We start from the raw sequence: 26,806 nt of genomic DNA, 5'->3' as shown, positions 1-26,806 counted from the left end.
GGGACACCATGCGTTGAGCTTAGGTGTTTTTGAACAGTAGTGGGGATGGCGAAAAGCAGCAAGTATTTAGAAGTTGGATGTGGAGTTTAAGAAAAGGTAGACATTTTTTTTCTCCCCAAGTTTCAGGACCTTATGCAAGTCCTCAAAGGACAAGGGTAAGAAAAATGGAAGGAATGGCAAATAATACCTCTCCTCCCCCAGTAAGAGAACATCTTCCTTGGGCTGTTCCCTGAAATTAGGGCCCACTTAGGGGAAAGGCAGGAATCAGAAGACCAGTGGCCTCCAATGCTTCTCACAGATCCCCACCCAGCCCTGCCAAGTACACCCAGCTGAGGATCTTCCCTGCCCCTCAGATAGCCCAGTAACAGTCACAAAAAACAGAAAAGGCAGCCATGTTTATTCTATTTCTCGAAGGTGCAGGCCTGCTCTCTGCTCAGGGCCCTGGGCTTACAGGCCCGCGCTCATTGGCAGGGCTCCCGTCAGCACTGCCTAGCGGCAGCCCAGGACCAGATGGTGCATTAGAGCCAGAAGGCAAGCAAAGAGCCCCTGAGGCACAGGCACTTGGCCCACCACCCATTTTCTCAACCTGAGGCTCATCCAGACCAAGAACAGAGGGACATTATCTGTGGCCAAACATGGTGACTCTAGGGGACCCAGGAGGTGGGGGGTATTCAGTGTGAAACACCTTAAGAGGAAGAGGAAGGAAGATGGAGGTGAGGTTGTTTGACCTGTACCCTGGGGAAGTCCCAGGAGGCCTCCTCTGCTGATGCCTGGGGAATGCAGAAGGGGTGGGAGGGCCTGTGGGAGTCTCTTTTCCCCACAGCCTCGCCAGGTTCAGGCCTCCAGGCCTGGGTGACAGAGCAGCAGTCCCAGAGCCTGGAGAAAGCACAAAGGATGGTCCAGGCAGTGGCTGCTGCACTTTCCTGTGAATTGTGACAGAGTCGGCTGTGCAGCTTCCCAGGGGAACAGGCATTGGAAGGTAATGCTGATGACATCTCCCGACCAGTGGCCAGGAGGGAGGTAGGCTGATGAGATGGGACCAGAATCTCACCCTGGGTTGGGTCCCGCAGTGCAGAAGAGCAGTGTGTGAATGATTCTAATGCTCCGGATGCCTCACACGCCCCCCACAGCTCAGACGTCAGGAGCTGATGGGAGTCTACCTAATCTGTAATGAAAGGCACAGGTTAGCAGAGTTAGTTTCACCTACCTATTGGAGAAACCTGCAAATCACACCCCAGGGCCCAGCACCATCAATATTTGAGAGTTCCCAGCCATCCAGGTGCCCAGCTGTCCTCTTGTAGTGCCCTTGCTCCCTGACAAGAACTGCTCTGGTTCTCATCTGACTGCTTGTCACGACCACCTGGGAAGCCTAGGATACCCTCCAAACCCAGGCATCTGCACTCTTAGAAACTTCCATGGTGATTGCAATGTGCATCCAGAGTTTAGGAGGTGGGAAAGGAGTTCAAATTGGTTCATTTGTATCTTTGGCTATGGCTCTGAATAAGGAAGTGAAAAATAAAGTTTTTGAGCTATTTGTAAATAGACCACATATCACAGCAAGAAAAATTTATGTCGGTACTAAAAGTAGAACTTCCTGACTGAGAGGGCTATTTTGGAAAGTTTCTCCAAAGCTGCTGAATCTCTTTTTTTTTTCGGGCACTTAAGAGGATGAACTTTCCTGCCCGAGTGGAGAGGAAGGACATGCCTCCCCTACCCAAGGGGCCTCTTAAATTCTGGGGACAAACCACAAGCTCTGCTCCTGGTTGCCCTACGTCTGGCCCAGAGTCTAAGGTTCCAGACTGGAGTGACCTCTGGGAAACAATGAATGTTTATTGGGTCCTTCCCTCCACAGCCCCATTAGCCCTCAGGGACCTCACATATCACATCTTAAACTCTGTGACCATGCTGTAAGGTAGGAATTGTTATTTTTATTTCATAGGAGAGAGAACTGAAGCTCTGAGCTAAGCAAATCTCCCAGGATGACCCTGATGAGCAGGCAGTAAGGAGCACAGTCAGAATTCAGATCCCACTGAAATCCCTGCCTCTTTCTGCCATGCCACTTGTCCCTGAATGGGGGAAAGACAGACTTAAGGCTGATGGGGAAACTGTGGAAGTGTGTGCTTATTATCCAGGTAGTCTCCAGTCTTCAGGGCAAGCGGAAACGTCCTTTATTCTGAGATCGTATCTTTGGTGTTGATGTGTTTTGTAAGTGGGACAGCTACAGGGCAGGCCTTTTGTCCTGTCAGATGTGCAAGCTTAGTCGGATGAGTAGTTGGCAATCCTGGCTTTCTTTTTTCTCTCTCTCTCTCTCTCTCTCTCTCTCTCTCTCTCTCTCTTTCTTTCTTTCTTTCTTTCTTTTTGTGACTTTTACTGGTGCACAAAACCAAAAAGTGTGCGCGCCACTGCATTCACTCCTACCCCAGTAGAGGGTCTCCCTGGCAGCTTGGCTAAGAGCTTGGACAGGAGAACAGCCCCCCGAGGCTGGAGAGGCACAGGCTTTGGGCACTGAAGCTGGGCTACATGTGGCACAGTTTCCTGGGGCAGGACATATGGATGGAGGTAGTGCCCACTCTGAGGACAGCTGGGGAGACTCCAGGAGACAGTGTGGGAAGCCTGAGCACAGTGTCCACACTCAATGCAGATGAGGACCCAGGCACAAATCCAGCTGCCTCCAAGCCCCATCTTTCTGACAGAATTGAGGCTCACTTGTTAAAGTCTAAGTGAAACCTCAGCCCCTCAGGATGATATCCCTCTTGTGAACATGGTCTAAACTCCAATGCAGCTGTTTAGAAAATCGATGCCATCAAACCGGGGGTGTGGTGGCACATGCCTATAACCCCAGCAACTCGGTAGGCTGAGGCAGGAGGATCGCGAGTTCAAAGCCAACCTCAGCAAAAGGGAGGTGCTAAGCAACTCAGCAAGACCCTGTCTCTAAAGAAAATACAAAATAGGGCTGGGGATGTGGCTCAGTGATTGAGTGCCCCTGAGTTCAATCCCCAGTACCTACCCCCCACAAGAAAAAAGAAAGAAAATCCATGCCATCAAGCCTGTGTGGAGAGGCCCAGGGACTCTGTACCCTCAAGCCATGGCAGTTTGAGGACCCAGCCCTCCCTGGCATATAGCAAGAGCTTCTTTACCGTTCGATGATGCGGTTGTTGTCCTGCAGGTCAAAGGCCAGCAACCTCATCTCCTCACAGAGCTCCTGCATGCTGTGGAGGCAGAGGCCAGAGAGGTGACAGGAGGCTGAAATTGCCCTGCCCAGACCCCTCCTCTCCTGCCAAGGGGCAGCCCTTTAGGCCAACCTGAGGGAAAACGACTGGGCCCTAACCTCAGCACTGTAGGGTCCCCTCTCGTCCCCTCTCCCACCACACACCCTTCTCTGTGGCACTTACTGGAGAACCAGGTCCTTTGGCGCAGGACTGGGGTGAGGAGCTATGGGGGGTGGTGAGGTCTGTACCTCTTTTGTTCTGTCTTGAAGGAGCTGGTAGGATAGCTGGTCTAGGATCTGAAGGAAGTCACACTTTAGTCAGAAAGATTTGAGCTGGCTTATTTGTGACTGGGGAGGGGACAGGCTGAGAAAGGGAAAGAGGAAGGTAACTAACTACCCCCAGCCTGCATCTCTGGAGTCCCTGAAATTGTCCAGGCTTTCCCATGAGCCCCTTGTTCCCATCCTGGGAATGCAATGACACAACTACTTTCACTCATCTGTGCTTGGATTGAATGATGCAGAATGTCAAGTTCTCTTTTGTGTCTAGCTTGACCATCTCTTGGTATAATATGAGCCACGGGCTGCAGAGAAGAGGTAGGGGTAACCTCTGGCCACTCTCTGAAAGCAGGGAGCTGCTTGCATGGGTATGTGCTGGGGAGGTGAGAGGGAGCAACAAGTGGCTGGCTCTGGGAAGCAGCAACCCCTCTCCATTCCTTGTGGCTGGGTAGGCCGCTTCTCAGAGCCACCTGAGTGTTGGTGTCTTTGCAGACAGCTGGTCAGAAGACCAAGGAGAGTTCCCATGGCCTTGCTCAGAGAGGCCTTGGAGCCTTCCAGGCTGCACAAGACCCCAAGGAAGGTGTCTCAACATCCCAGAGTCCCTGCCCTCCCAGTGACCTTTAGTCTTGAGATTACCAAGACATGCTTTCCAATCTTTGCTCTGTGCTCAGGGCATGTTTGTGAGTCAGAGTCTTAATCTGCATCAAAGTGACCCCAATGTTCCCCGCCCCAGGGTATCTGAAAACCACCACCAGCAACTCTAGGGACCTTTGAAGACCTCACACCTTGCTTAGGTTCTCCTGGACTCCTTGTGCTTCTGTGTTGCAGGAGGTCACAGAACAGCTGACCCAGCGCAGGTGGGTCCTGGTCTCATACACCTCCCTTGAGAAAGCAGGTGACCAATTAGACTTGGAGCAGGTCTCTGCTCACTCCCCCTGGGGCCCACTGCAGACTCCGATGGGTCCCAGGCACTTGCTCCCTTCCCTGCCTCTGCCCTTCTAAGGGTGCTCATCCCTCACCTGCCTAACCCTATGGTGGTTCTGATGGACCCTCCTGACTGAGGCTGGGGAGGGTCCCAACAGAACCACCGTAGGGAGCATGGATTCCATGTGTGCCACTGGTCACATGCACACAAGAGGGGCGAGGCTCCAGAGACCCAGATGGCAGCCTACGCTGGGGCTTTATGGGGCATAATGGTCACATCCCATTTCCAAAGCAAATCACCGTCAAGACTTTTATGAATTCTCTAAGGTGAGATATGAACTGGGACTTTTCCCTGTTACACAGAGAGGAAATTGAGGCCCAGAGCCATTAGATCATTGGTTGGTTCGCAACCCTGACTACACATTAGGATCATCCTGAGGAGCTATTACCTAAACTCAGATCCATCAACTCAGAATTTGGAGGGACTGGAGGTTGGAGGTAGAATATCAGGGCACTGTTATTCTAATATGGGGACGCTGGGTCTCAGCCAGGGAGGGATCACACAGCACGTTGGAGCCTGACTTCTCGTCTAGGGAGGGACTTGTGTTCATGTAGACAGGGGAAGGAGGGGGTCCTGCCTGAAAGGGGATCCCAAACTCCTATGGAGAATAGTATAAGAAGGCTCTATTAGAGGACAGACACCATCTGCCCCTGCTTCTGTGCCCCATCAGAAGCCCATAAACTGACTGTCCTTGTCCCAGTGGGACCTGATATTCTCCCCAGAGAGGAAGTTCCTACCACAACCAATTGGCATGGGGAAACGAATCCAGATTTTAGAGGTGTGTTTACCTATGTACTAATCCTGGGTCTGACTTACAAGCTGTGTGATATTTAAAAGAGACCAGTTCTTTGAGCCTTACTGGGGGCATAACATCTACTGTATAGATATTTGGGGTCTAAACAAGCATATTTGTAGAAATCATCCCAGCAGACTGCCTGGTCTGCCTAGGTACATAAAACCACCAATTTTCTCACATTTCTTTCTTCACTTACTCCTCTCCCTCAGCCAGGGCTTGTAGAGCTCAGGGTCCTCAGAAGCCTGAGGGGACCAGGCCCATCCTGGGGGTCCAAGAGCTAAGGAAGAAGGGCCAGACTCTCACCTCATCCTCTTGCCATGTGTGACCAGGGCTGCTTGGTACTTTGGCACACACTCCTCCTGGAACAGCTGCAGGAGTCTTTTGGCTAAATGACTGAAATTCACCCTGAAAAGACAGAGAAACCAAGGCCTAGCGATGAGCAGCCAGAGCCACTGTCAAGATCCACAATTTTAGCTGAGTGCGATGGCACCCGCCTATAATCCCAGCAACTCAGGAGGCTGAGGCAGGAGGATCACGAGTTCAAAGCCAGGCTCAGCAAGTCAATGAGGCTTTCAGCAACTTAGTGAGACCCTGAGACCTTGTCTTTAAATACAAAATAAAATAGGGCTGGGGATGTGGCTCAGTGGTTAAGCACCTGTGGGTTCAATCCCTGGTTAAAAAAAAAAGATCTTTGCATCATATAGGCCAGAGGTCAGCAAAGCACAGGTGTCAACAGGGATGGGAGATGGATGAGGAGCCCTCCTGAAACCCACACACTCTCAAGCAGGAGGAAGGACAGATGGTGGTTAAGGAAAGTGCATGACTATGTGCCCCCCCACTCCCATGATTATGTGCATGTGTGTGTGTGTGTGTGTGTGTGTGTGTGTAGGGGGACAGGGATGGATGCACACCTGGGGAGAGAGTCTCCAAATAACTACTGGACCATGGGGGAGGCATCATGAAAGATGAAAGTATCTGGAAAACAGAAGCTGAGGGAAGCACAAAGCAGCAGAGGTCAGAGGCAGGAAGTGGGAAGTAGTAAATCAGGGAGGACAATTAGGGAAAAAAAACCAGCCCCAATATTATTCATGCCAGAAGTAAATGCAGATACATCAAGATTGCTGCCGAAGCCTCCCTCTGACTCAGCTAGGCAGTGTCCTCCCCTGACCATAGATAACCTGCCCCAGATAGAGTTATCCCCCTCTTCTCAGCTCAGCCTAGGAGCAGGGCCCTTCCTGTCTGGCACAGACAATGGCTCTGCCCTGCTGAATCCACTCTCCTGGTCCCCGCCTGCCAGTGGACAGGCCACTCACTTATCCAGCTTGTGAATCTGCTCCTCATTGTAGCCGAGCCCTGAAGGAAACAGACAGAAATGATGTCACCTACTTAATCATCAACAAAACAGAGTGCTACAGGGACTTTGGGGACAGTTATGAAGATGAAGACAGCCCAGCTTGGGCCTTGTTTCATGAGAGCTCACAGCCCATTGGAGCCAGGAAAGACAGAGGGAGAGGAACACCCATGTAACTTATTACAACTTAGGACATTATTATTCTGACCAAGTCCCTGGTTATGACTTAGGGGCCTAAAGAAGCTACAGAAAAATTGCCACAAGGCTCCAGAGGAAGGTGAACCTGTAGTGCAGGGCTGGGGGCTTGGGAATTAGGGAGTAGTGGGTGAGATGGGCCTTGAAAGATGCTTGGTCAGCCATGGCTCTCATCCAGGAGAGGGACTGATGCCTGCAGCTGGTCGGCCCAAGCCCTGAAGACCATGCTCCCGACAGAGCCAGATGGACTCTGCAGCAACTAGTTGGAGAAGCTCAGCCACCACCTTCTAATTCCCTCTCTCTGCCCAGTGACTTTTGCAGATGGAGCACGTTGGCCAGCGGGGCTGAAGTTTTAGAACTTTGGCCTTGGCCAACCCCTGAAGGGCCCTAATGTTCACATCAGGGAGATGCTGCCCCCTGCTGGGCTTCAAGGGAATGGGCCTATAGGTGATGGCAGCCCCAAGATAATAAGCAAGTTGGCCTTTCCTGCCTTCCCATTCCACTCCCCTAATATAGCAGGATCCCCTTCCTGAGCCCCACAGTCAGCATAGAGTACTTTTGGGGTCCAAGAGATCTGGAACAAGTCCCAGACTGGCCTGATATTAGCAGGTGGCCAAAGGCAGATGATTTGGCTTCAGTGAGCCTGCTTCCCCAGCCATCTCAGGTACCACTTGGGGCTCCTGTGTGGATCATGTCAGAGAGTTCCCCAAAGATACTGAGTGTCTCCCAGAATGGCATCTTCTAACACACCAGGCATTAGCAGTTAAAGGTTTGAATAAGGCTCTGGAAGACTAATAGAAATGAAAATCCTTTGAGGCTGTAAAGAGGGGCAGCTGAAAGTTGCTAGACCTATATTGCTTGGGTTACTTTATCTTTCTTTTTCTATTGGACTGTTTCCTCATCTGTAAAATGGGGAGGATAATGGCTTCCAGGGTTTTAAGAACATGCAGAGCCCCCAGGATGGTGCCTAGCACAGGAGGTGCTTGGGTGAAGTTTAGATGGTAGTGTTAACAGAGTCTGGCCATAGCGGCAGAAGACCCCCGAGGTGCTCCTGAAGCCATAGCCAACTGGATACAGAGCCAGTCTGGCTGAGCCCCAAAGCTCAGTTGGCTTACAGGGACAGAAGATTTTGCTTTCTCCATGCCCTGTGGTCCCCTACACCCTCCAAGGCCAGATTCAGAGGCAGGACTGAGACCCCTAAAAAGAGAGGATTATCTTCTGAAGATCTCTGTGTCCATTATGGTAGCACCAAACACACAGCTACAGAGCACCTGATGTGCAGCTAGTGAAACTGAGGACCTGAATTTGAATTAATTCAATTAATTGAAAAGCTGAAGTGGTTGAACATATTAAATATTAAACACAGATCAGTTGTTAAGACTACATTTCACTTTGTTAAACACTTAGCTTCCAAATAGAGACGTGCTCTAAGTGTAAAATACACATGGGATTTTGAAGACTCTGTGAGAAAAGAAACATTAAATATCTCTTTAAAAATTTTGTTTTCACTAATTGCATGCTACAGTGACATTGGGTTGAATAAAACATATTACAATTAATTCTGTTTCTATATTTTCAATCCTGGGGATCAAACACAGGGCCTTGCACATGCTAGATAAGTGCTCTATCTCTTAGCTCTATCCCCAGCCTTTTAAAAAAAATTTAAATTTTGAGACAGGGTCTAACTAAGTTTCCAGCCTGCCCTTGAAATTTTGATCCTTCCTGCCTCAGCCTCCAGAGTAGCTGGGATTGCAGGTACACACAACAGCACCTGGCATGTTTTTTTATTTCTACTTTTTAATTTGGCTGTGAGAAAATTTAAAATTACATATGTGTTTCATTGTGTTTTTATTGAACAGTGCTTTTAAGATAATCCCAGGGATAGAAGAGTATTAGGCAACAAAGCCTAAGGCCTGCAGTCTGCAGATTAGGAAACACTTAGAACAGGAGGGGAAACAGAGGGTCAGCTTGGATGTGTTTGCTCCCCAGGCTCCAGCTGCCCCCTTTACCCCCTCACCCTTCCCTATGATGGCAGTCACCTGGGCAGGCAGTTCCCATCCTGTGAATGGGCTGGCCCCACCCAGGTCTCTGTGAGCATTAGTAGATCACACAGGCATGTCACCTGGCCCTGTGACTCTCAATGGGATTTCTTCTGATCCCCCTTTTGAAAACCTGGCTTTCTCTGTACCCCTAAGACACAGAGGATAGGAAAACACTCAAACCATAAAGTGCCCTGTCAAAATAAGGAGTCCCTTTCCAGGACTACTTAGGCTCTGGCCCACTATGTCCCCTACCCATGTCATCTAAACCTCTCACAGAACAATGGGCACAAGAGTAAAGGCTTCAATCCTCACTGGCCTGCAGGCAGTGGGCAGGGGCCCTGCCTTAGGCCAGCTGCTCCCTGGCCCCACCTAGCACCATCCACTCAGGGGCCTCCACCCACACCGAATGGAGTATCCACCAATCTCAGGAAGGGAGGAAGGCAGAGAGAGGGAAGAGAGCATAGGGGACATTTGCTCTCCATGGCTCACCTGGCCTCATCCTCGATTTCTTAAACTGTTTGTAGATGAGGCTCATCTTGTCCACACAACACTGAATCTGCTGGATGCTGTGGCAGGAGACAACAGGAAGAATCAAACAGCACAGAGCAAAGGTGAAGGAGAGGATGGGATGGGGGTTGGGTAGGGGAGAAGCTGTCTCCCTGCAGGAGGAGCCTCATTGCCCCAGTTCTGGGGGCCAGTCTGGAAGCAGGGGTCACTGTTCTGTCTCTGAGATTATTTGAGAAATCTTAGAGCAAGCCAGCCATCTCCCATCCTCCTGTTCACCCCCACCCCACACTCCCTCACACACAAAAAATTAAGTAAGAGGTGAGAGAAGAAGTCAAACTGGTCAGGCAACAGGGAAGTGGCCCTTGCTCCACAGGAAGTCTTGAGAGTAGGCCTTGAGAGGCCCCAGGAACCCAAGAGAGTCTGCCAAAGACAGCTGGGACGGAGTGGAATAGAAATCGCTCCTGGCCACCTGCACAGGGCAGAAGGGCAAACTCTCTTGGTATACCGGAAGCTTGGCACATAGAAGAATTCTATGACAAATAATGAACCTGTGATCCTTGTTTAAAACAGGAATAGGGGCTGGGGTTGTAGACCCCAGTGGTAGAGCGCTTGACTAGTACATGTGAAGCACTGGGGTCCATCCTCAGCACCACATAAAAATAAGTAAAATAAAGGTATTGTGTCCATCTACAACTAAAAACAATTATTAAAAAAAAAGGATCAGTGGTCAGCAGTCCGGCCAGGAGACAGGAGAGTCAGTAGGTGACCTTTCAAGGGTCTTCTTAGACTGGACAAAGCCCTGTGTTTGAGATGTCTGGGGTCTTTCCTCTCCCTCAGGCCTACTGGACTCTGCTTCTTTCCCAGAGCTCCTTTAGGTACCTCATTTTGGCTGTTTCTGGAGCTGGACTCTGGGCAGAACACTCACTTTTCCCTGCCCTTTTCAGAATGTGGGGGTGGAGGACAAGGTGGCCAGGGTGGGACCCCGAATCCATAGAGTTTATCCAAAAGACTCAGGGTTAAGTGTTTTCTGAAAGGTAATTCAGAGCAGTGCACATACAGGCACCACACAGGGGCCATGTCCCTAGTCAAATGTGCTCACATCTTCATAGAAACAAAAGGACATCTACCCTAAGTAGACTAGGTAGACTGTGAAGAGCATTATGTCAGTTTAGGTCAACTTTTGTGGCCAAAACAGTTAAGAAGAACCCTGTGGTTTTTAGCGCTTTTGAATTTAGGATCAAGCATATGGGATAATGGATCTGTGGAGGCCCTCATTGCCACAGGTACCATGCTCCCCACAGGCACAATCTGCCCTGTTGTCAGACTGGGGCAAGGGGGCCCGCAGCTCCACACAGAGCAGACCTTGGGGTGGGTGGGCATTTGTGAAAAAGGAGAATGGATTTTTTAAAGGTTAAAATCCTGTCTGCTGTAGGTCAAGAACACAGACATTGGAATTGGACAGATCTGTCCTGAAGCCCTCTGTCACTGGTCACTAACTGGCCCCAGCTCAAGGCAAATTAACCTCACATAGTGAGCTTCCTCATCTATAAATGACCATTAGTATAGCGGTATTATTGTTTTTGGAGGATTCAGTGAGATACTGAGTGTCAGGGCCTGACAGAAAGAGGGAAAGGAACCATACTTTTCCCAGAACTACAGAACCTGCGCAGCTTCCTGACTCCACTCTCAGGTAGGGGCAGGGACCCAGACCCTCTTCTCCTATGGTCTCAGGAGTGGGTCTGGATCCCTCCTGTATTCCTACCCTAGCTCTAACAGTCTTGCCAACAGAAGGGAGGAAGCCAGCTGACTTCTGGAAAGGACCCTGTGGGCTGGGCCCCTCCCTACCCCAACCCCACAAATGAGGAAAATCCCACAGACCTTCTGTCTTCATGTACCTGATCCCGGTTCTTCACCAGCGCTGAGTTGAGGTCCCTGAGGCTTTTCTGTGTCTCTGTGATATTCTGGGAACATCTGGAGAGAACCTCAGCCAGCTATGGGACAAAAAGGCAGACCCCCGGGGGTCCCTAGCTTGAGGCCTGCTGGGCAGCCCGGCTAGAACACTGCCCACCCCCACCTCTACTCCTGTCTCCCAGCTCACTCACAGTCTGCAACCTGGACCTCAGATCTGCAACCTCCTTCAGCTCCTGGACCTCAGGTGTCTCTGCTGTGCTGTTCAACCTGGAGAGAAAGAAGAGGGAGGCTGCACTTGAGGGCTTAGGAGCAGGGATCTCTGGGAACACATGCTGGCATGGCATCTTTGAGACAACCTTGATGGCTCTCAGGGTCTCTGGGAAGTTTGGCACAAGGAGCCAACTTGAGAGCTCTGTATACCATGGTTGTGACATTGTTGAGTTCTGCAAAGAATAAAGGTTGAGGTGCATTGGGACACCTTGAGTCTATGAAAATGTATGAGCCCGTGATACAAAATAGCTTTCATGAACTCCTTACCAGGACAATTTGTAATCAAACAGAGAAAATGAAGATCCTTTCCAGTAGAAACTGTACTCCATGATAACCAACAGTTATGAAGGGGATCTATCTTTTGTAGACTACTAGGCAATAACATGCCACGGCTTGGGATGGTAGTATCCTATTTCCCCAGAGAAATGATGCTCTTGAGCATAGTATTAAAATCAATGATGAATGATGGAGGGGTGGACCTTTGCTTGGTGACAAAGTGACATTATCCTGATTCTTTCATTTGCAAGAAAAATGCATGTACAGTAGAGGAATCAGGCTGTCACTGCCCAGTGATGTGTCAATAGGAAGTATCCAGTGTCATCTATGAGGAGTTCTAACATAAAATGTTTAACTTGAATCCATTCAGTCTGTAGAAGTCCCAATGTAAATTGGAAACACCAGGAAAGAAGAACAGGGAGACATCATGATGAGGAAGCTCTAAATGAGCCCAGAAGACAGGACAACGAACTTGGTCCCTGCAATAAGCCAGTGGCATGTACAGCGGGCAATTTGGAGTTCGTGCCAAAATAGACTTAAGGGACAGAACGACCAGAAACAAAGTGAGGTCTTGGACTGGATTCCAGTATGAATAAAACTAGCTGTAAAAGAAAATGTGAGGGGTAATCTGAAAAATCTGAAAAGAGATAAGTACCAGATAAGAAGAAAATGTATGGATATAGAAGGGGGTGGGGCTCCTTAGCTGAGAAAAGTAGGCTATAGAGTACTAAATAAATACATGCTGGTTAATTTGCATTTTTGCATATTAACTCTTATAATAGAAAGTGATTTACTACATATAGATATGCTAATGGAATATAACAGCCTGTCTCTGGGGGGCAAAAGGTGGTGAAGTTTACTTTTGCTTATCTGTACTTTCTAATGTTCTACCATTAATAAATGCTTTTTATTTATTTTATTTTTTAAAACCATTTTAGCCACATTCCCAGCCCTATTTTGTATTATATTTAGAGACAGGGTCTCACTGCTGAGGGTGGCTTGGAACTTGCAATCCTCCTGCCTCAGCCTTTGGAGCTTTCGGGATTACAGATGTGTGCCACTGTGCCCAGTGACATATACTTTTTAAATAACAATAAGAATTAAGAAAAAAAGAATCCCATATATTTTAGATTAGGAATGGAGGATCGGGGAGGAAAGAAGTGAGCAGAGGGCTTAGGGGTGAACTTGAAGGTCCACAAAGGCAAGGACACTGTCTGTTTTGCTCATCGGGTACGTCAGGGCTGGCAGAAGTCACCACTTCATGAATGCGGAGTCCTTACTGGATGCCATTTGGGGTGGGAAATACTAGACTGCAGAAGAGGACCAGCTGACCCAGTGCAACCCCTCAGGGAGTCAGGAGTCCTGGATTCAAGTCCTGGTCCTGCTAGCCACACTTGCCTCTGCGTGACCTTGGGTTAGTCCCCCTAGCTTTCTAAGGTCTCAGGCTCTTCATCTATAAAACAGGGAGATAAATTTTCTTCCTGCTCCTTAATAAGGTGTTCATGGGGATCCAGTGAGACCTCCATGGTAAAGGGCTTGCCAGCATACAGTTTTGGGGTGGGACTGGGGGCCCTGGGATTCTCAGAGCCAGTCCTAGCTGCCCAGACAGTGCCTCAGGTGGCAGCAGCTGCAGAGGAGTGTCACAAGGCTTTGGGACAAAGGCAGGACTACTCTGCCAAGGGAGCTGTGGGGGGATGGGGGGCTGAGAGATGCAAGCTGCCTGCTGGGGACATGGGTGACCAGGCGAGGCACTGAGGGGCCGCTCTGTACCTGCAGATGTTACCTGCAGCTCAGATACCTCAGATTCCACTGCAGGTGGAGCTAGTGGCTTTGGCCCTTAGAGGAACCTACAGGCCTGAGGATGTGCAGAAGAGAATGGGATTGCAAAATGTTGGAGCTGGGAGGCCCCAGAAGTAGTTTAGAAAATGAGGACGGAGGCCCAGGTGGGGAAAGGTGATGAGGGCCTGGTCCTATCACACCTGGCCCTCTGGAGTCCTGCTCTCATCCTCCTTGACAGGAGAATGTAGCATGCCTGACCATGAGTTCCCCAGACACACCAGGCCTCAGGGAGGCCTTGGAAGCAGAAAGGAAAAACAATAGCCCCTGACACCAGGCTCCACCACCTGTCAAGCCAGGGCAAAGCTAGATGGATGTGCAATCAATTTCTCTACACACCTCTTCCCTGACAGAGAACCTAATGGTCATTTTATTGGCACCCAACCTCCCTCTAACTGGGCCCTCCTGGCCCCCCATGCTCTCCCCTCCATTCCCCACCCACCACCATCCCTCTCTGGCTTTATTCCAGGACATTTGCCATCCCGACTGTGGTTTCACTAACCTCACAGGACCCCCCTCCTTCCTCTAAACATGGTCCTCTTTTCCAATCTCTGCATAGACCCTCCTACAAAAGGTATTCTTTCTCTTTCTGGCCTAAAATGCCTCTTCTTCCAGGAAGGCTTCAGTGGCTGCCTCTACCTCTCTTTACTTTTTCTGCCAGCCCTCATGTGTCAGAGAAGTCTGTGGCCCTCTGTGTGATGTGATGCCACATCTCTCCCTGGATCTCCTTTCTGAGCTCTGGACAGAGTCTGCTCAGAGGAGATTCATAAGCCATGCTGATAGATCCCACCCTGTGTCACCATTTGAAGGGGCTCAGCCATGACAGGACTCCACCCCTGTCATCTGGAGACGCTCCTCTTCCTCACGTCCCCTCTGCCCCATTATCAGTGTGGCTGCTGCCAGACCCCAGGAGGCAGGCAGAGCTGTGGGGAGTCAGCCCAAGGAGAGCCATTCCCTCACCCCTGAGGACAAGGGCTGGGGATGGCGGGGGACTTCAGCTGTGTTTGGCAGTATCTGCTTCTTTTCACCACCATCTCCTCGTGGCAGGAAAGACTCTGGTCTGCAGAGCTCCTAACTCTCACCTGCCTCATACCTAAGATTTCCAGGGTTTGGGGGGCTGTGCCCACTTCTCCACAGTGCTCTGGAAAAAAAAAATCTTCCCTTGTTCTCATTTCTAGAACCCCCAGCTCTGTTTCCTCTCCCCATCCTCTCTCTCTCTTTCTAACCCATCATCCCTACTTAGCCCAAAACAGGGGAATAGAAGGTACAGGGTCCTGATGACTGGGCAGGGAACCCAAAGAAGGCAGAGACAAGTGGAAAATTCAGAGGAGACAGGAGCAGGGGCATGGAGATCATTGGATCTCCACCTTGGGTCAAGTCCATGGACTGTGCATGGCCATGGCCAGGAGTCTTTCCCTAGAGTTCTGCTTTGGGTCTTGGTGCAGCATGAGCATCCCAAATCATTCAGGGAGAGACCTAGGAGAGCAGAGACCCCTTGCTGGGGCTGGGAGACTGCCTGATACTGGGACAGGCAGTGCCCTCAGAGTCTCCCAGGTGAGTGACTGGACTGGGAGGGTTATTTTGCAGTCATCCTGACAGGTGGAGCAGGAGGGACAGATTGGGAGTGCCCTCTCTATTTTATTTATTTATTTATTTATTTATTTATTTTTTAGTTACTAGACCTGATATTTATTAGATAGTTTTGGGAGATATGCAACAAGGCTAATATTTAAGTTAGTTAGCCAGAAGTAAGGCACATTAACCCTCTCTATTTTAGCAGGCAGGGGAGGCAGGAGCTCTGGGTCAGGGAAGACCAGATACACCACAGGAGCCATAAAGGGTATAGAACAGACACAGAGAGAAGGGCTGGCCTGGGCAGGATACTCACCTCTCAGTGCCCAGGCTGCTGCTGAGGAAGAAGAGGGCTGTCCGTGTGACCTCCTGAGTCCGACAGCATGTGGCCTGGAGCACCTCCCTGCTCGAGAGGAGTCTGAGTCAAGGTCGCCCTCACTGGGGCACCAAGCAAGCCATGCACATTGGCATGGTCCCTGGGACAGTGCAGAGGAACTCTGGATGGTTATCCTTGCCCTTTCTGCCCGCCCTGCCCTCCCCCTAGCCCCCAGGGGCACTCACACGACCCAGTACAACCCCCGAAGCATTAGCTCCTGCCCGTCTAGCAGGATCCGAGCTAGCCGCAGGGACTGGTAACCAACGCCCAGCACACCCTGAAACACACAGGTGGGCAGGGTCAGGTCCCACACCTCTTTCCCCTGTGCCACACCTCCTCTCTGCCATCTGGGCACACCTCTCACCTTAGCCGTGTTGTAATCTGCCTGTAGGTCCACTTTGGGGACGAACTTGGGGATGTCCAGAGCAGCTGCAGATAAAGACCCTATCTGAGGGATTTGTCCCTATGGTCTGGATCAATTCTGAGCTCATCCTTTCTTGTTCCCAGATCACATTCCACCCTCAAGAATCTCTCACCTCAAACTTCCCAATTCACCCAGAGCCCTCACCATCCAAGGCTTGAATGAAAGGAGAGTGGGTTTTAAGTTGCAGTCCTTTACTGCCACCTTGTGGCCATTTTGGAGAATCCTCAAGCTCAAGATTTGGCTCAACAGAAAATGAAAAAATCCCTTGGGCGTCTTGCCCAAGGGTTTCAAGGTTAAATCACCTTCCCCACCTCAGGGAAGGAAGATGAAATTAGCATCATTAAAATGAAAAAGGATAATAGTTTTCTAGAACTTGGAGAAAGGAGAAAGCTCTGGAACTCTGACTATCTGCCCTTTACTCTAGCAGCTTGGGTTCCTGTTTCTTCCAATACCAACTACCAAGGTATTCCCCTGTATCACAGATTGGGCAGCACACACTAAAGCCAAAACCCTGATTCAGTTGGTGTTGCTTTCACAGATCTGAGAACACTGAGAAGCCCCTGGGGTCAGGCCACCAACTCAAAGTCACATGGTATCTCAGTGGCATGCACAGAATGTAAACCTGGATCTGCCTTCTATACCCCATGCACCCCAAAACAAAACAAAAGAAACCAAAACCATTAGTTAATGCCCAGCATTGTAATCCCCTGTATCCTGGAGGAGAATGCTGCCCAGCCTGGGTGACCCTACTCACGGTCCCTGAAGGCTAGCCCCTTTGGAGTCTCGCTGGCCATGCTGAACAGGGTCAGGGGGCTGCTGGCAGTTGTGTGAGTGATGTGCTGTGCTGAGAGGTTGGGCTCAAGAACACAGAGGTGACCCTCAAAGAGGTATTCCTGGTGGTGGGGGGCCACATTGGTCTGCTCATACACGGCCTCCAGAAAGATGGCTATCCTAGACCCACCAGGGAGAGAGGGAGGGGAGGAAGAAGGATCAGTGGGCCAGATGTGGAGTCAGGGGACCAAATCCCAGCTAAGACTTGTCCCATGGGGGGAGCTTAGCTTTTTAGAGGGAAGGATGGAGGTGGTTCTCCCTCTCATCAAAGATAAGAGAAAAAGGGCAGAAACAGGACCCCAAAGTCCCAATACCCAACCTCCGCATTTGCACACTGGTTCCCGCTACATTTTCCTTAAAATTCTCCTAATCCCATAAAGTACTCTAATAAATTTAGGAAATGCACACACACACACACACACACACACACACACACACACACTCACACACACACTTCTGAGACTTAGAATGCACACTGGCATCATGAAGAATACTGGACTTCTGAAGTACAAGCAAGGAAATCTGTTTAATTTTGTGCAACTGGTACTTTTCCAAACTAGGTTTGGACCCAGAAGATTTCATACCTAAGCCCCCATGCCTTGGGAGGTGCTTCCTTAGACACACATTTCTGCTTGGGTGGAGAAAGCTTTCATGCCTTCCCTCCCTCACCCCTACTCACGTGTTGTGGGCGTGGATGTAGACACGGTGCAGGACAGCCTGGGACAGGGAGAAGACGTGGACGACAACTCGCTGCAGGATGTCACTGGTTTCCGCAAAGAACTGGTCGAAGCCCCAGCATTTGGCCTGCTCCACTTCCAGGATGTTGGCCAGGATAGGCACCAGCTGGCTCTGCAGCCCCCTGCCCTCCCAGGACATGGAGATGGTCAGGGGCTAGGGCCAGATGGGTTCTCCTCAAGTAGGCAATGGGGACACGCCATGAGAAGGTCCTGAGGACCTAGGACCAAGGTGGTGGGGCAGGCTGGGTTGAGAAAGAATTACTGGAAAAAATTCATTCCAGCATCCAAATGGAAAACCCGAGGCCACAAAGGAAAAGTGGCGTACCCAAGAGAGCCACTAGAACAGGCCTCCAAGTTTCCCTCAGCCGAGAGAAGTGATACCCAGCCCAGACTTGGGGATGTGCTCGCCCTTCCCACTCACATGGACAGCTGGCAGGTGATGGGGAGAGTGTAGCTCCACTCCAGGGGTCCGTTCTCACGCTTCTGGGTACCTGCAATGGCCCCAACTGGTTTCTCTGTGGTGATGCGGTACCTGGGGTGGGCAGGATCAGTCAGTGGGGCTCCCAGCCCACCATACTTCAAATGACAACAAACTTATCACAGAGGGTGCAAAGCACCTGTTAATGCCACCCAGACACTCTGAGGTGAGCTGGAAATGGAATTGGAGAGAGATGGCCCTCAGCCCATGAGAGCCCCTTGCCTTGGCTCCCCAGTCAAGCTCCCTGCTCTAGACAGAGACCTTCCCACCATCTGCTGTCTCCACCCACTTCGGCATATCCCACAACCCAGTCACCTCCACACCTGTGCCATGCTGATCTTGGCCCCCAATCTCCTCTCCTCCTCTGTCCTTTTCTCACCCAACCCTCTCTTCAGTGTCTCTCCTTCCCTGAAAACCCCATCCATGCCAGTCTCTTTCCCTTGTCTCTAAACCTAATATAGGCTCCACACAGCTTGTCCCCTGGGCTGAAGATTTGAGCACCAGCCTTCCTGGTAATCCACTGATAAAACCGAAATTCTGAGATGTCATAAATGTAATTACTAGCACCAGGAGATGGAGTAGGGAAGAGATAAGGGAAGTTAATCAGTTAATAGCTCCAAGGACACTAAGGGAAGAGTGTTCCACATTCCTGGAAACCTTGACTTCAGTCCCCTCACTGTTGACCACCAGGGCCATCCTGCCCTGTTTTCATATCAACATTCTGGACTCTTTACTCGAGAGGCAATGAGTTCTTCTTATGGACAGCTTCCTATTCCAAAGCTTTCCTGTCTCATCCTGGGAGAGAGTGCAGAGAGCAGCTGTGGAGGAGGACAGTGGGCAGGGGGCACTTTGCGTGGACTTCTGGTGGACATGGAACCATTCCGAATCCATTTACTTTATCAGCACTGTGTTCACTACCCAGAGCATAGCATAGCCATAGATTCAGTGTAAACAAGTTGTGTGTGTGTGTGTGTGTGTGTGTGTTTATTTTCCCTAAAATTTAAAAAGAAATACTCTTCACTCTAGGTCCAGTGGACATTTTTCTGACTGCTACCTAGCTCTGCTGCTGTAAGTTGCAGGATTCACACCAGGACCTGCTTTTTTTCTTTTAGTTTCTTTTTCTGATGAGCATATGTGAAAGCTCAATGAACCCTTTTATTTCAGAGATCCTGCAGTCTCGAGACTTGGTGTGACACCAAAATCATATCCCTTTTGTTCTGGGCAGTGCAGCCTAGGAGTAGCCACTGTCTCCAGTTCCTTCTGTATCTAACATCTGAAAACCACAGGAGACCTTGGACCTGGGAGCTGGCGCCTCCTTGGCCCTGGCAGACTCTGCCACCTTGGGCAATTCTCTCTGAGACTCGGTGGAGAGGTGGTGAGCTGGGCGCCAGGGAAGTGAAACACTGAACCAAGAAAAGGGAGGATGAGCATCTCCCGCAGAGCCAGGGGAAGTTCAGCTTCTAGTCTGAGTGAGGAGCCTGGGTGGGGACAGGGGAAAAGGAGGCAGCAGGGACCAGTGAGGAAAGGGCCAGAGTCAGCCAGTAGGAAGTCCAGGGCCTGACCCCCTCATTCCCTACCCTGTGGCCCACCGTACATGATCTCCTTGTTGCGCCGGGGCCCACCAAAAGGGACGAAAGGAAGGCTGCCGGTAGCTGCGTGGTACAGGGTCACCCCGATGCTCCAGAGATCCACAGTCACCCCAAATGCCTTTTGCTGAGGCTTGCGAAGCACCGCCCGCTCATACATGTCAGGGTGCTGTGAGAGAGAGAGCAGAGAGCAGCAGTGGAGGGGGACAGTGGGCAGGGGGCACCTTCTGTGGACTTCTGGTGGACATGGAACCATTCCGAATCCATTTACTTTATCAGTGTAAAAATGGGCACCGTGTTCACTACCCAGAGCATCACCCTCTGCACAGGGGAAGGTGTTGACTGGTTGCATCTCACCTCCTGAGGATGGGTCCGAGGAGCTAACTGTGGGGGGCTAGGCAGGCCTCTTAAAGAGCAGAAGGAATTCTGGTAGGGGTATAGCAGGGGTGGAGGAGCTATAACCCTGAGAGAGCAGGACGAGGGGCAAGAACCCTTCTAGAGGGCTCTAAACAAGGCACAAATCAAGGGTAATCAGCATGGGGAAAGACCCTCAGCCTGGGACAGCAGGTCCCCACATGTCACTCACCAGGTACTCCTCTGTCCCGTAGACAGAGATGAACTTCTCATCGTCATCTAGCTCCCGGGCAGCCCCGAAGTCTGTCAGCTTGTAGATGCTCTGTCCCTCCTCCCCAATGAGGCGCATGATGTTGCCAGGCTTGATGTCCCGGTGCACGATGCCGTTCTCCCGCAGGTGGTTCATGCCGGCCACTGGGGACAGACAGAGGGCTGCGAGCTGGCCCTGGAAAAGGCTGTCCTTGGCCCCAGGGAGACCCGCAGGAGTTCCCACCAGATGACAGGGCCACAAAAGGAACAGGAGAACAGAGATGGGCACGGGGGAAGGAGGGACGTTCCAAGGACCCTAGAGTATTGAGGTTCCATCTGGATTCTCAAGGAAACCCAGGGCCTGCCTTTCCCCTTCTTATTTTTTTGTGGCCAAAGATAGTTCACACAATTTACCATTTTAACTGTGTTGGTGTGAACAGCACAGCGCATTAAGCACATTAATATCGCCAAGCGCTCATCACTAGCACCTATCTCCAGAATCTTCTCATCTTCCCGAATGGAAACTCCATATCCATTAAACAACACCACACCCCCAGGCCTTGCAACCACCATCCTGCCATCTGTCTCTAGGGATCTGACCACTCCAGGAAGCTCGTGTGAGTGGGACCATGCAGTTGTCCTTCTGTGTTTGGCAGAGTATCCTCTGGGTGCATGCATTCTGCAGTTGATGACAGGATATCCCTCCTTTTTAAGGCTGGAGTGGATCCTACTGTAAGCATGTACATTATTTTATCCTTTTAGATATCCCCCCTTGGCCCTGTGAATAATGCTGATTGTATATAGGCATTCACTCTTTTTAGAATTTATTTTTATTATTTTTTTGTACTAGGGATTGAACCCAGGGGCACTTAACCACCAGGCCACATTCCCAGCCCTTTTTATATTTTTATTTTGAGACAGGGTCTTGCTAAGTTGCTTAGGGCCTCACTAAGTTGCTGAGGCTGGCCTTGAACTTGCAATCCTCTTGCCTCAGCCTCTGGAGCAGCTGGGATTATAGGTTTGGGATTATAGCCACCGCACCAGGCTTAAAATTTATTTTTAAATTATAGTTTGAAGCTGAATGATTAACAGGAATCAGACACCTGGGTTCTGCCCATTTGTCTCAGTACTATAAATGGAGACCCTCGAGAATGCTCATTTGGGTTGGGATTACTTGTTTCAGAATGTCCTACCCCCCCTGGGTGGAGGTCCCAGGCCATGGCTGGTCCGATGGGAGCTGGGGACAGGGCGGGCTTACCCACACAGCGCAGAACCACCAGGAACTCGTCCTCCGGCAGCCCGAAGGTATTCTCTGGGCTCTCCAGCACGCTCAGCAGACTCCCGCTAGAGCAGTACTCCATCACCAGTACCTTCTGCCGGCCGCCCCCCTGTGGCCAGGACAGAGGAAGGCTGAGGTGGAGGGCACTTCCCCTCCCCCCATCAAGAAGAGGTGGCTCCTTGAGTAGAGCCCAGAGCTCTAGCAGCTTCTGGCCTGGCCTTCCCTCTTTGGTCTTACATGGATCCCACAGGCTAGAATCCAAGGCCACCCTTCACAGGAAGCCTTCTCATTAGGAAATGATTCCCTCATGCATTCTGACGTGCTGTCCCACCCACCCTTGAGTTTTTGTTTTTTTTTTTTAATTGGTGCATTATGATTCTACACAGTAGTGGGATTCATGTGACCTATTCATTTATGCATATGGCATAGATTGATCAACTTCATTCCCCAGATCTTTCCCTTTTCTGCCTCTCCTCCCTCCCTATCCCCTTCCTAAACTCTTTCTATTTTCACAAGGTTCTTTTAGTATTTTTTTTTCTCTCTAGCTTCCACATATGAGGGACAACATTCTGCCCTTGACTTTGAGACTAACTTGTTTCGCTCAACATGTTGCTCTCCAGTTGCCTCCTCCCTGGTCTTGACTTTTTGATTAGCAGGTGACCAAGTCTCTCCCCAGATTGAGGATCAAGAACAAGGCCATCCAACTTGACCCATCACAGGACTCACCGTCTCCTCCACTGCAAACAGCTTGACGATGTTCTGATGATTCAGCTTCCGCAGGACCTCGAACTCTCTCCCCTGTACCTCGCGGGGGCGCAGGTAGCTGGCGGTGTTGAAGACCTTCACAGCGACCAACTCCCCGGATTTCTGCCATGGGGAGGAAGGTTGGGAAGTGGCCTGGGACAATGCAGGTCCCACCCCTGCTGAGGAGCCTCCACGCTCTCTGGGGCTCCTCTTCAGACTCCCAGCAGCCAAACCTAAGGAGAGGAAGCAGGCTCCTACCCGCAGGTCCTTCCCCTATTCAGGCAGTAGATGGTCAGGCCCTGGGAGGTGACAAAGGCTTGACACACCCAAGACCCTACAGGTGATGGCTTGTGACAACTGTTACTCTTGCCATAGATACTAACTGCAAAGGCACTCAGCAGGAGGGCTGGGATTAGAACCTGGGCTACCTGAATCCAACTCCCACATAGGAGAGGGGAGCCTCATATATAATGATCTGGCTCCATAGCGGATACAGGATAAACCCAGGCATCCTGCTTCCCACCTCTGCTATTCCTAGATCCCACTCGCTATCACCTCCCCCTGGATATTTGCTTTGTGCTGTCATCTGTCTCCTGTCCTAATTCGTACCTACTTAGTTCCCCACTGCCCAAATCAATGGGGTCCTTCCTCCCAAGTGGGTACAACGAGTCTGATGTCCCTGTCCAGCCACACACCACCTCCAGGCCCACCGGAGGCTGCTAGGGCTTCCTGCTGGGCACAGGGTAGTGGGGGTGGGCTGGGTTGGCCAGACAGTGGCCCCCACAGGGTTGCCACTTACCTTGTTGCGGGCCTTGTACACACTGGCAGTCGCGCCCTGGCCCAACAGCTCATCTGTGTGCCACAGGTAGTTGGCGGTGCTCTGCATCTCCTCTCCCTGGAAAAGTACACGTGGGGGACCCCAGGATTCTATTCCTAACCTGGAATGGACATTGATGGCCAGTCCAAGGCCACCCCAGAAAGAGCTCCATATGGTCATTTTACAGGAGTGGGGAAGTTGGAAGCACAGAAAGGTTAAGTAACTTCCTCCAAATGAAGCATAACCAAGAGGAGGCCTGCTGGGCCCTCAGCCCATAGCTGGGCCTGTTCTACCCACAGGGCCATCTGTCTGTACTCACTCCTCAGTGTCCCCTAGCCCCTCCCATTCTGCAGAGATGAGCTTCTTTACTCCATCACTTCTTCCAGACTGTAGGGTTTTGGCATCCAGGCCTGGGACTGTCCCAGGAAGCAGAAACAGTGCAGGAGGAAGGGCCTCAGGTCAGTCACACCACCACAAATCTCCAAGATTGCAACATGAGCCTGGAGCCCCCACACCACCCACTGCCTGACTGCCCGGCCCCCACTTCCTCTGCCCTGAGCTAACAGCTGCTCACCAGGTCACCAGCATACAGGTCAGTGCTGTTACAGAGAGGGAGAGAGAGAGGAGAGGGACAGGGAACAGGCAGTGGGTGGGGAAGGCCAGAGACCATCAAACACAAGCCCTAAGGAGGATATGAAACCCCTCTACAGCCCTGTTCCCCATCTTTTCTCCTGTCCTGTTTTCTCCAAAGGCCAGTTCCTTTAAAGCAACTGATTCCAGAAAGGGTAGCCTTAGAAGTCAATCTCAATGCTTGTCTGAAGTATTAGGTCAGGACTGGCCATTTTTGAAATGCCTGAGGGCATCTGGGAAGGAATCCTAGATTAGACAAGGGCCTACTTCTGCTCTCATATCCCAGGCCTGGAATCCTATGTTGCTTAGCTTTAAGCCTTTTCTCTGTCTAATCATTTTTTTTTTTTTTGAAAATGCAAATCCTTGAGTATGTCAGCTCCTTGAGTCAGAGACCATTGGTCAAGTCCAGTTCATTGGTCAAGTCTGAGTTTCAGACTTGAAACTTGTGTTTGCATAATGCAGAAGCAACTGAGGCACTGGGACTACGTAGCAGCTCATTATGGATGAACTGGCCAGGTTGCCCTGGGAGGAGTCAGCTGGGGGTCTGGGGTGTGACACTGGGGCAGAGCACACTGAAATCAAGCCCAAGGGCCCCAGCATGGGGAGCTCAGGTTGCATGACCCACCAGGTTGCATGACCTTCATCATTCTTCCTTGGGCTAGTGCAACACAACCCCTGTGCAGGGTGTGGCCAGGAACAGCTGAGGACCTAGGATGACCAGCAGTGTGGTGCAAAAGGCAGGGCCTCACGGTGAGCGACAGAGCCTTGGGTTCTGTGCCTAGGAGCTCTGCTTGTGGCACATCTGGCTCTAGTCTGCCCCGGCACCTGTGCACAGAGGGCTCAGTAGCCTTTATTGAGTGGATGGACGACGGCACAGAAGGTGCGCTGACCGACCCGTGGCCTCCCCGCCCTCCTCGGGCTCTTCCGTGGCCAGATGCACTTACCCCACGCTCACAGTGGCCCTGAATCAGGCTCTCCCTGGCAAGTATGTGTTATGCTCTCTGTCTGTGGCAAGTCCAGGAGCTGAGCTACACCGGAAAGAGGAGGGCGGATGAGAGGCCCCCTTGGTGCTTTTTGATTCTCAGCCCCCATCAAAGGCCACCAACCCCAGCCCTTTAACCCTTTCCTGTTTGTCACCTCCCCCACAGGGCTGGGGGGTGGTTTCCAGTCTTCTTCCCCAGCTGTTCTGGGAGCCTTTCCTGACCACTCCTACTCCTAGGATTCCAGCCAGTGAGAAAGACCCCAAGGAGAGGTGTTGGGAAGCTTCGGGGTGTGGGGAAGCCCAGGAAAGGGGCACTGGTAGCTGATGGGGTGTTCTTGTATGCCACAACCCTCCTTGGGGCTCACTGGCCTCCAGATAGTCCTTCCCAAGAGTGTCCACCAGGGAAGGTGTGCAGGATACCACCCTCCCCCCAGTAGCCACAGAGAGCACAGGCAGTGGGCGCTGGGCCCCGAGCCACTCCTCTGCTGATGTGCCTGCCTCAGCTGAGCCCTACCCTGCACTGCCCATGCCCAGGATCCCCATGTCACCCTCCCAGGGGATGCTGCATACTCACCCCATCGCGGCTTCAGGGGATGCCCACTTGTAGGAGGGGGTGGCACCCCTGGCACCCTCAAGGCTTGCAGCAGTTATTCCTGGGCAGTACCCACAACATCTTGATAGTCAAGGACCCTGGGACACAGGCAGGGCTAGTTGAAATGGCCCTGTGACGGCTGGGAGCTGGGATTACAGGTTTCTTCCCTGCCAGCCCTGACACCCTGCTCTGTAGAGCCCTGGCTCTGGGCTCTCTCCTACTTCCTGATTTCGTTCTTTCCCTCCCCACCTCTCTCCCTCTCTCTCTCTCTTAAAGAGACAGGCAGCTTGGCTGCTACCGACACCACAGCAGGAAGGAGAAAGAGGATGCTTTGAGTTCTCAAGTGGAGGCAATAGAACTAGAGTTCGAGCCACAAAGAGGCCAGGAACTAGGCCTGGGGATCTGTGGCAGGCCACTGGGTCATGTTTTGGCACCTCCTGCAGTTCATTGGAGCAGGGAATTTCAGGTCTCTACCTAGAATCCCCAGAGCAGGTTGGGCAAGTTAACCAAGTGGAGAGCTGCTGGGAAGATGGAGTTCCCACACCCTAGAGCCCCAGGGAGGTCCAGGAAGTGTACCTTGCCACTTCTAGGAGAAGTCCAATCTGACTTGCCTTCCCAGGAACCCACAGAGGCCCAGGGGCAACACTGGAACCCAAGTCAAGTACTCCAGTGTGACCTGGAGCATAACATACAAGCCCTCCCAATCCACTTTCTCAGCCACAGCATGAGGGTGCACACATTCCTTGGGCTTATGGAAGTCAGAACAGTAAATCCACAAAAGCCTGGGAGACTGGACAGCGTTTTTCAGACAGGCATTGAAGGTTTTGAAGCTCACACACATTTAGTTATTGGACCATAATCCTCACAGACTGCTGGGCTGGAATGCAGGTGTGCCAGCTTCCCAGACAAGACCCAGTACCCTAGAATCAAATGTCCTGGGAAGCTGGAAAGGTCTGTGCTGCTCTGATCAGCTCTGAGATAGCAGTTGAATAAGAAATGGTTAAAACCAGGAAATTCCATGTTTCTATAGAATATTGGAGGGACTTTCCCATGGCCACACCTGGTGGTTTCCTCTGCCAGCCACACCCCTACCACAGTGACACCAGCTCAGGAGCCAGAGCAAACTGCCTCCTGCTCAGATCAATCTACTTGATAACATGATTTACTTGATAACAAGGCAGCTGTGGGTTTTCATAGCAGGGCCAGTAGGAATGCTCCTGAGAGCCAAGTGCTCCACCCTGTATTCCTGCTTGGCATATGGGAAAATTGAACTTCCTTGGCTCTGTGACTGGGGAAGAAGAGAAGCAGGTGACATCCCAATCAAAGCATTTAGTTGCTGCGGCAAGACCCCCTAGAGCTCCTATCCTCCAGCAAGGAGATTCTATTAAACGTGGTAGTCTAGTCCCGGGTTACTTTCTCAAGCACAGCGCCCCCTGCCGGCCAACAGGGGACCTTTAGTTTTAGTGAGAAATCAAACTTGTTTTAGGCCACTGAAGATTGCG

The 26,806-nt window shown here is 51.2% G+C and overlaps 1 protein-coding gene across 6 annotated transcripts; it reads right to left on the bottom strand.

The window, feature by feature from the left end:
- Window positions 1-376: 376 nt before the first annotated feature.
- On the bottom strand, window positions 377-25,546 carry Ikbke (inhibitor of nuclear factor kappa B kinase subunit epsilon). 6 transcript variants are annotated; one of them, XM_078022711.1, is made up of 22 exons: window positions 25,287-25,544; window positions 24,675-24,758; window positions 23,083-23,178; window positions 22,266-22,406; window positions 21,519-21,648; window positions 20,244-20,425; window positions 19,666-19,826; window positions 18,015-18,125; window positions 17,536-17,715; window positions 16,780-16,976; window positions 15,966-16,030; window positions 15,787-15,878; window positions 15,542-15,628; window positions 11,463-11,538; window positions 11,239-11,351; window positions 9,343-9,419; window positions 6,579-6,618; window positions 5,569-5,670; window positions 4,270-4,366; window positions 3,393-3,505; window positions 3,138-3,209; window positions 377-1,165 (listed from the first exon to the last, which is right to left on the bottom strand). In XM_078022711.1, exons 3-22 carry the CDS (start codon window positions 23,167-23,169, stop codon window positions 1,132-1,134), a joined length of 2,157 nt encoding a protein of 718 aa, XP_077878837.1. In that variant the 5' UTR covers window positions 23,170-23,178; window positions 24,675-24,758; window positions 25,287-25,544; the 3' UTR covers window positions 377-1,131. The 6 variants fall into 6 exon arrangements, 4 of the variants coding, with proteins under 4 accessions (XP_077878837.1, XP_077878838.1, XP_077878840.1 ...); XM_078022712.1 differs by lacking the exon at window positions 24,675-24,758 and having other exon boundaries at window positions 25,287-25,545; XM_078022714.1 differs by lacking the exons at window positions 377-1,165; window positions 3,138-3,209; window positions 3,393-3,505; window positions 4,270-4,366 and adding an exon at window positions 6,177-6,254 and having other exon boundaries at window positions 5,578-5,670; window positions 25,287-25,546.
- Window positions 25,547-26,806: the final 1,260 nt, after the last annotated feature.

Source organism: Ictidomys tridecemlineatus, chromosome 10, assembly GCF_052094955.1.
Source record: "Ictidomys tridecemlineatus isolate mIctTri1 chromosome 10, mIctTri1.hap1, whole genome shotgun sequence".
Taxonomy (NCBI): domain Eukaryota; kingdom Metazoa; phylum Chordata; class Mammalia; order Rodentia; family Sciuridae; genus Ictidomys; species Ictidomys tridecemlineatus.
This window is presented reverse-complemented; position numbering and strand designations above follow the sequence as displayed.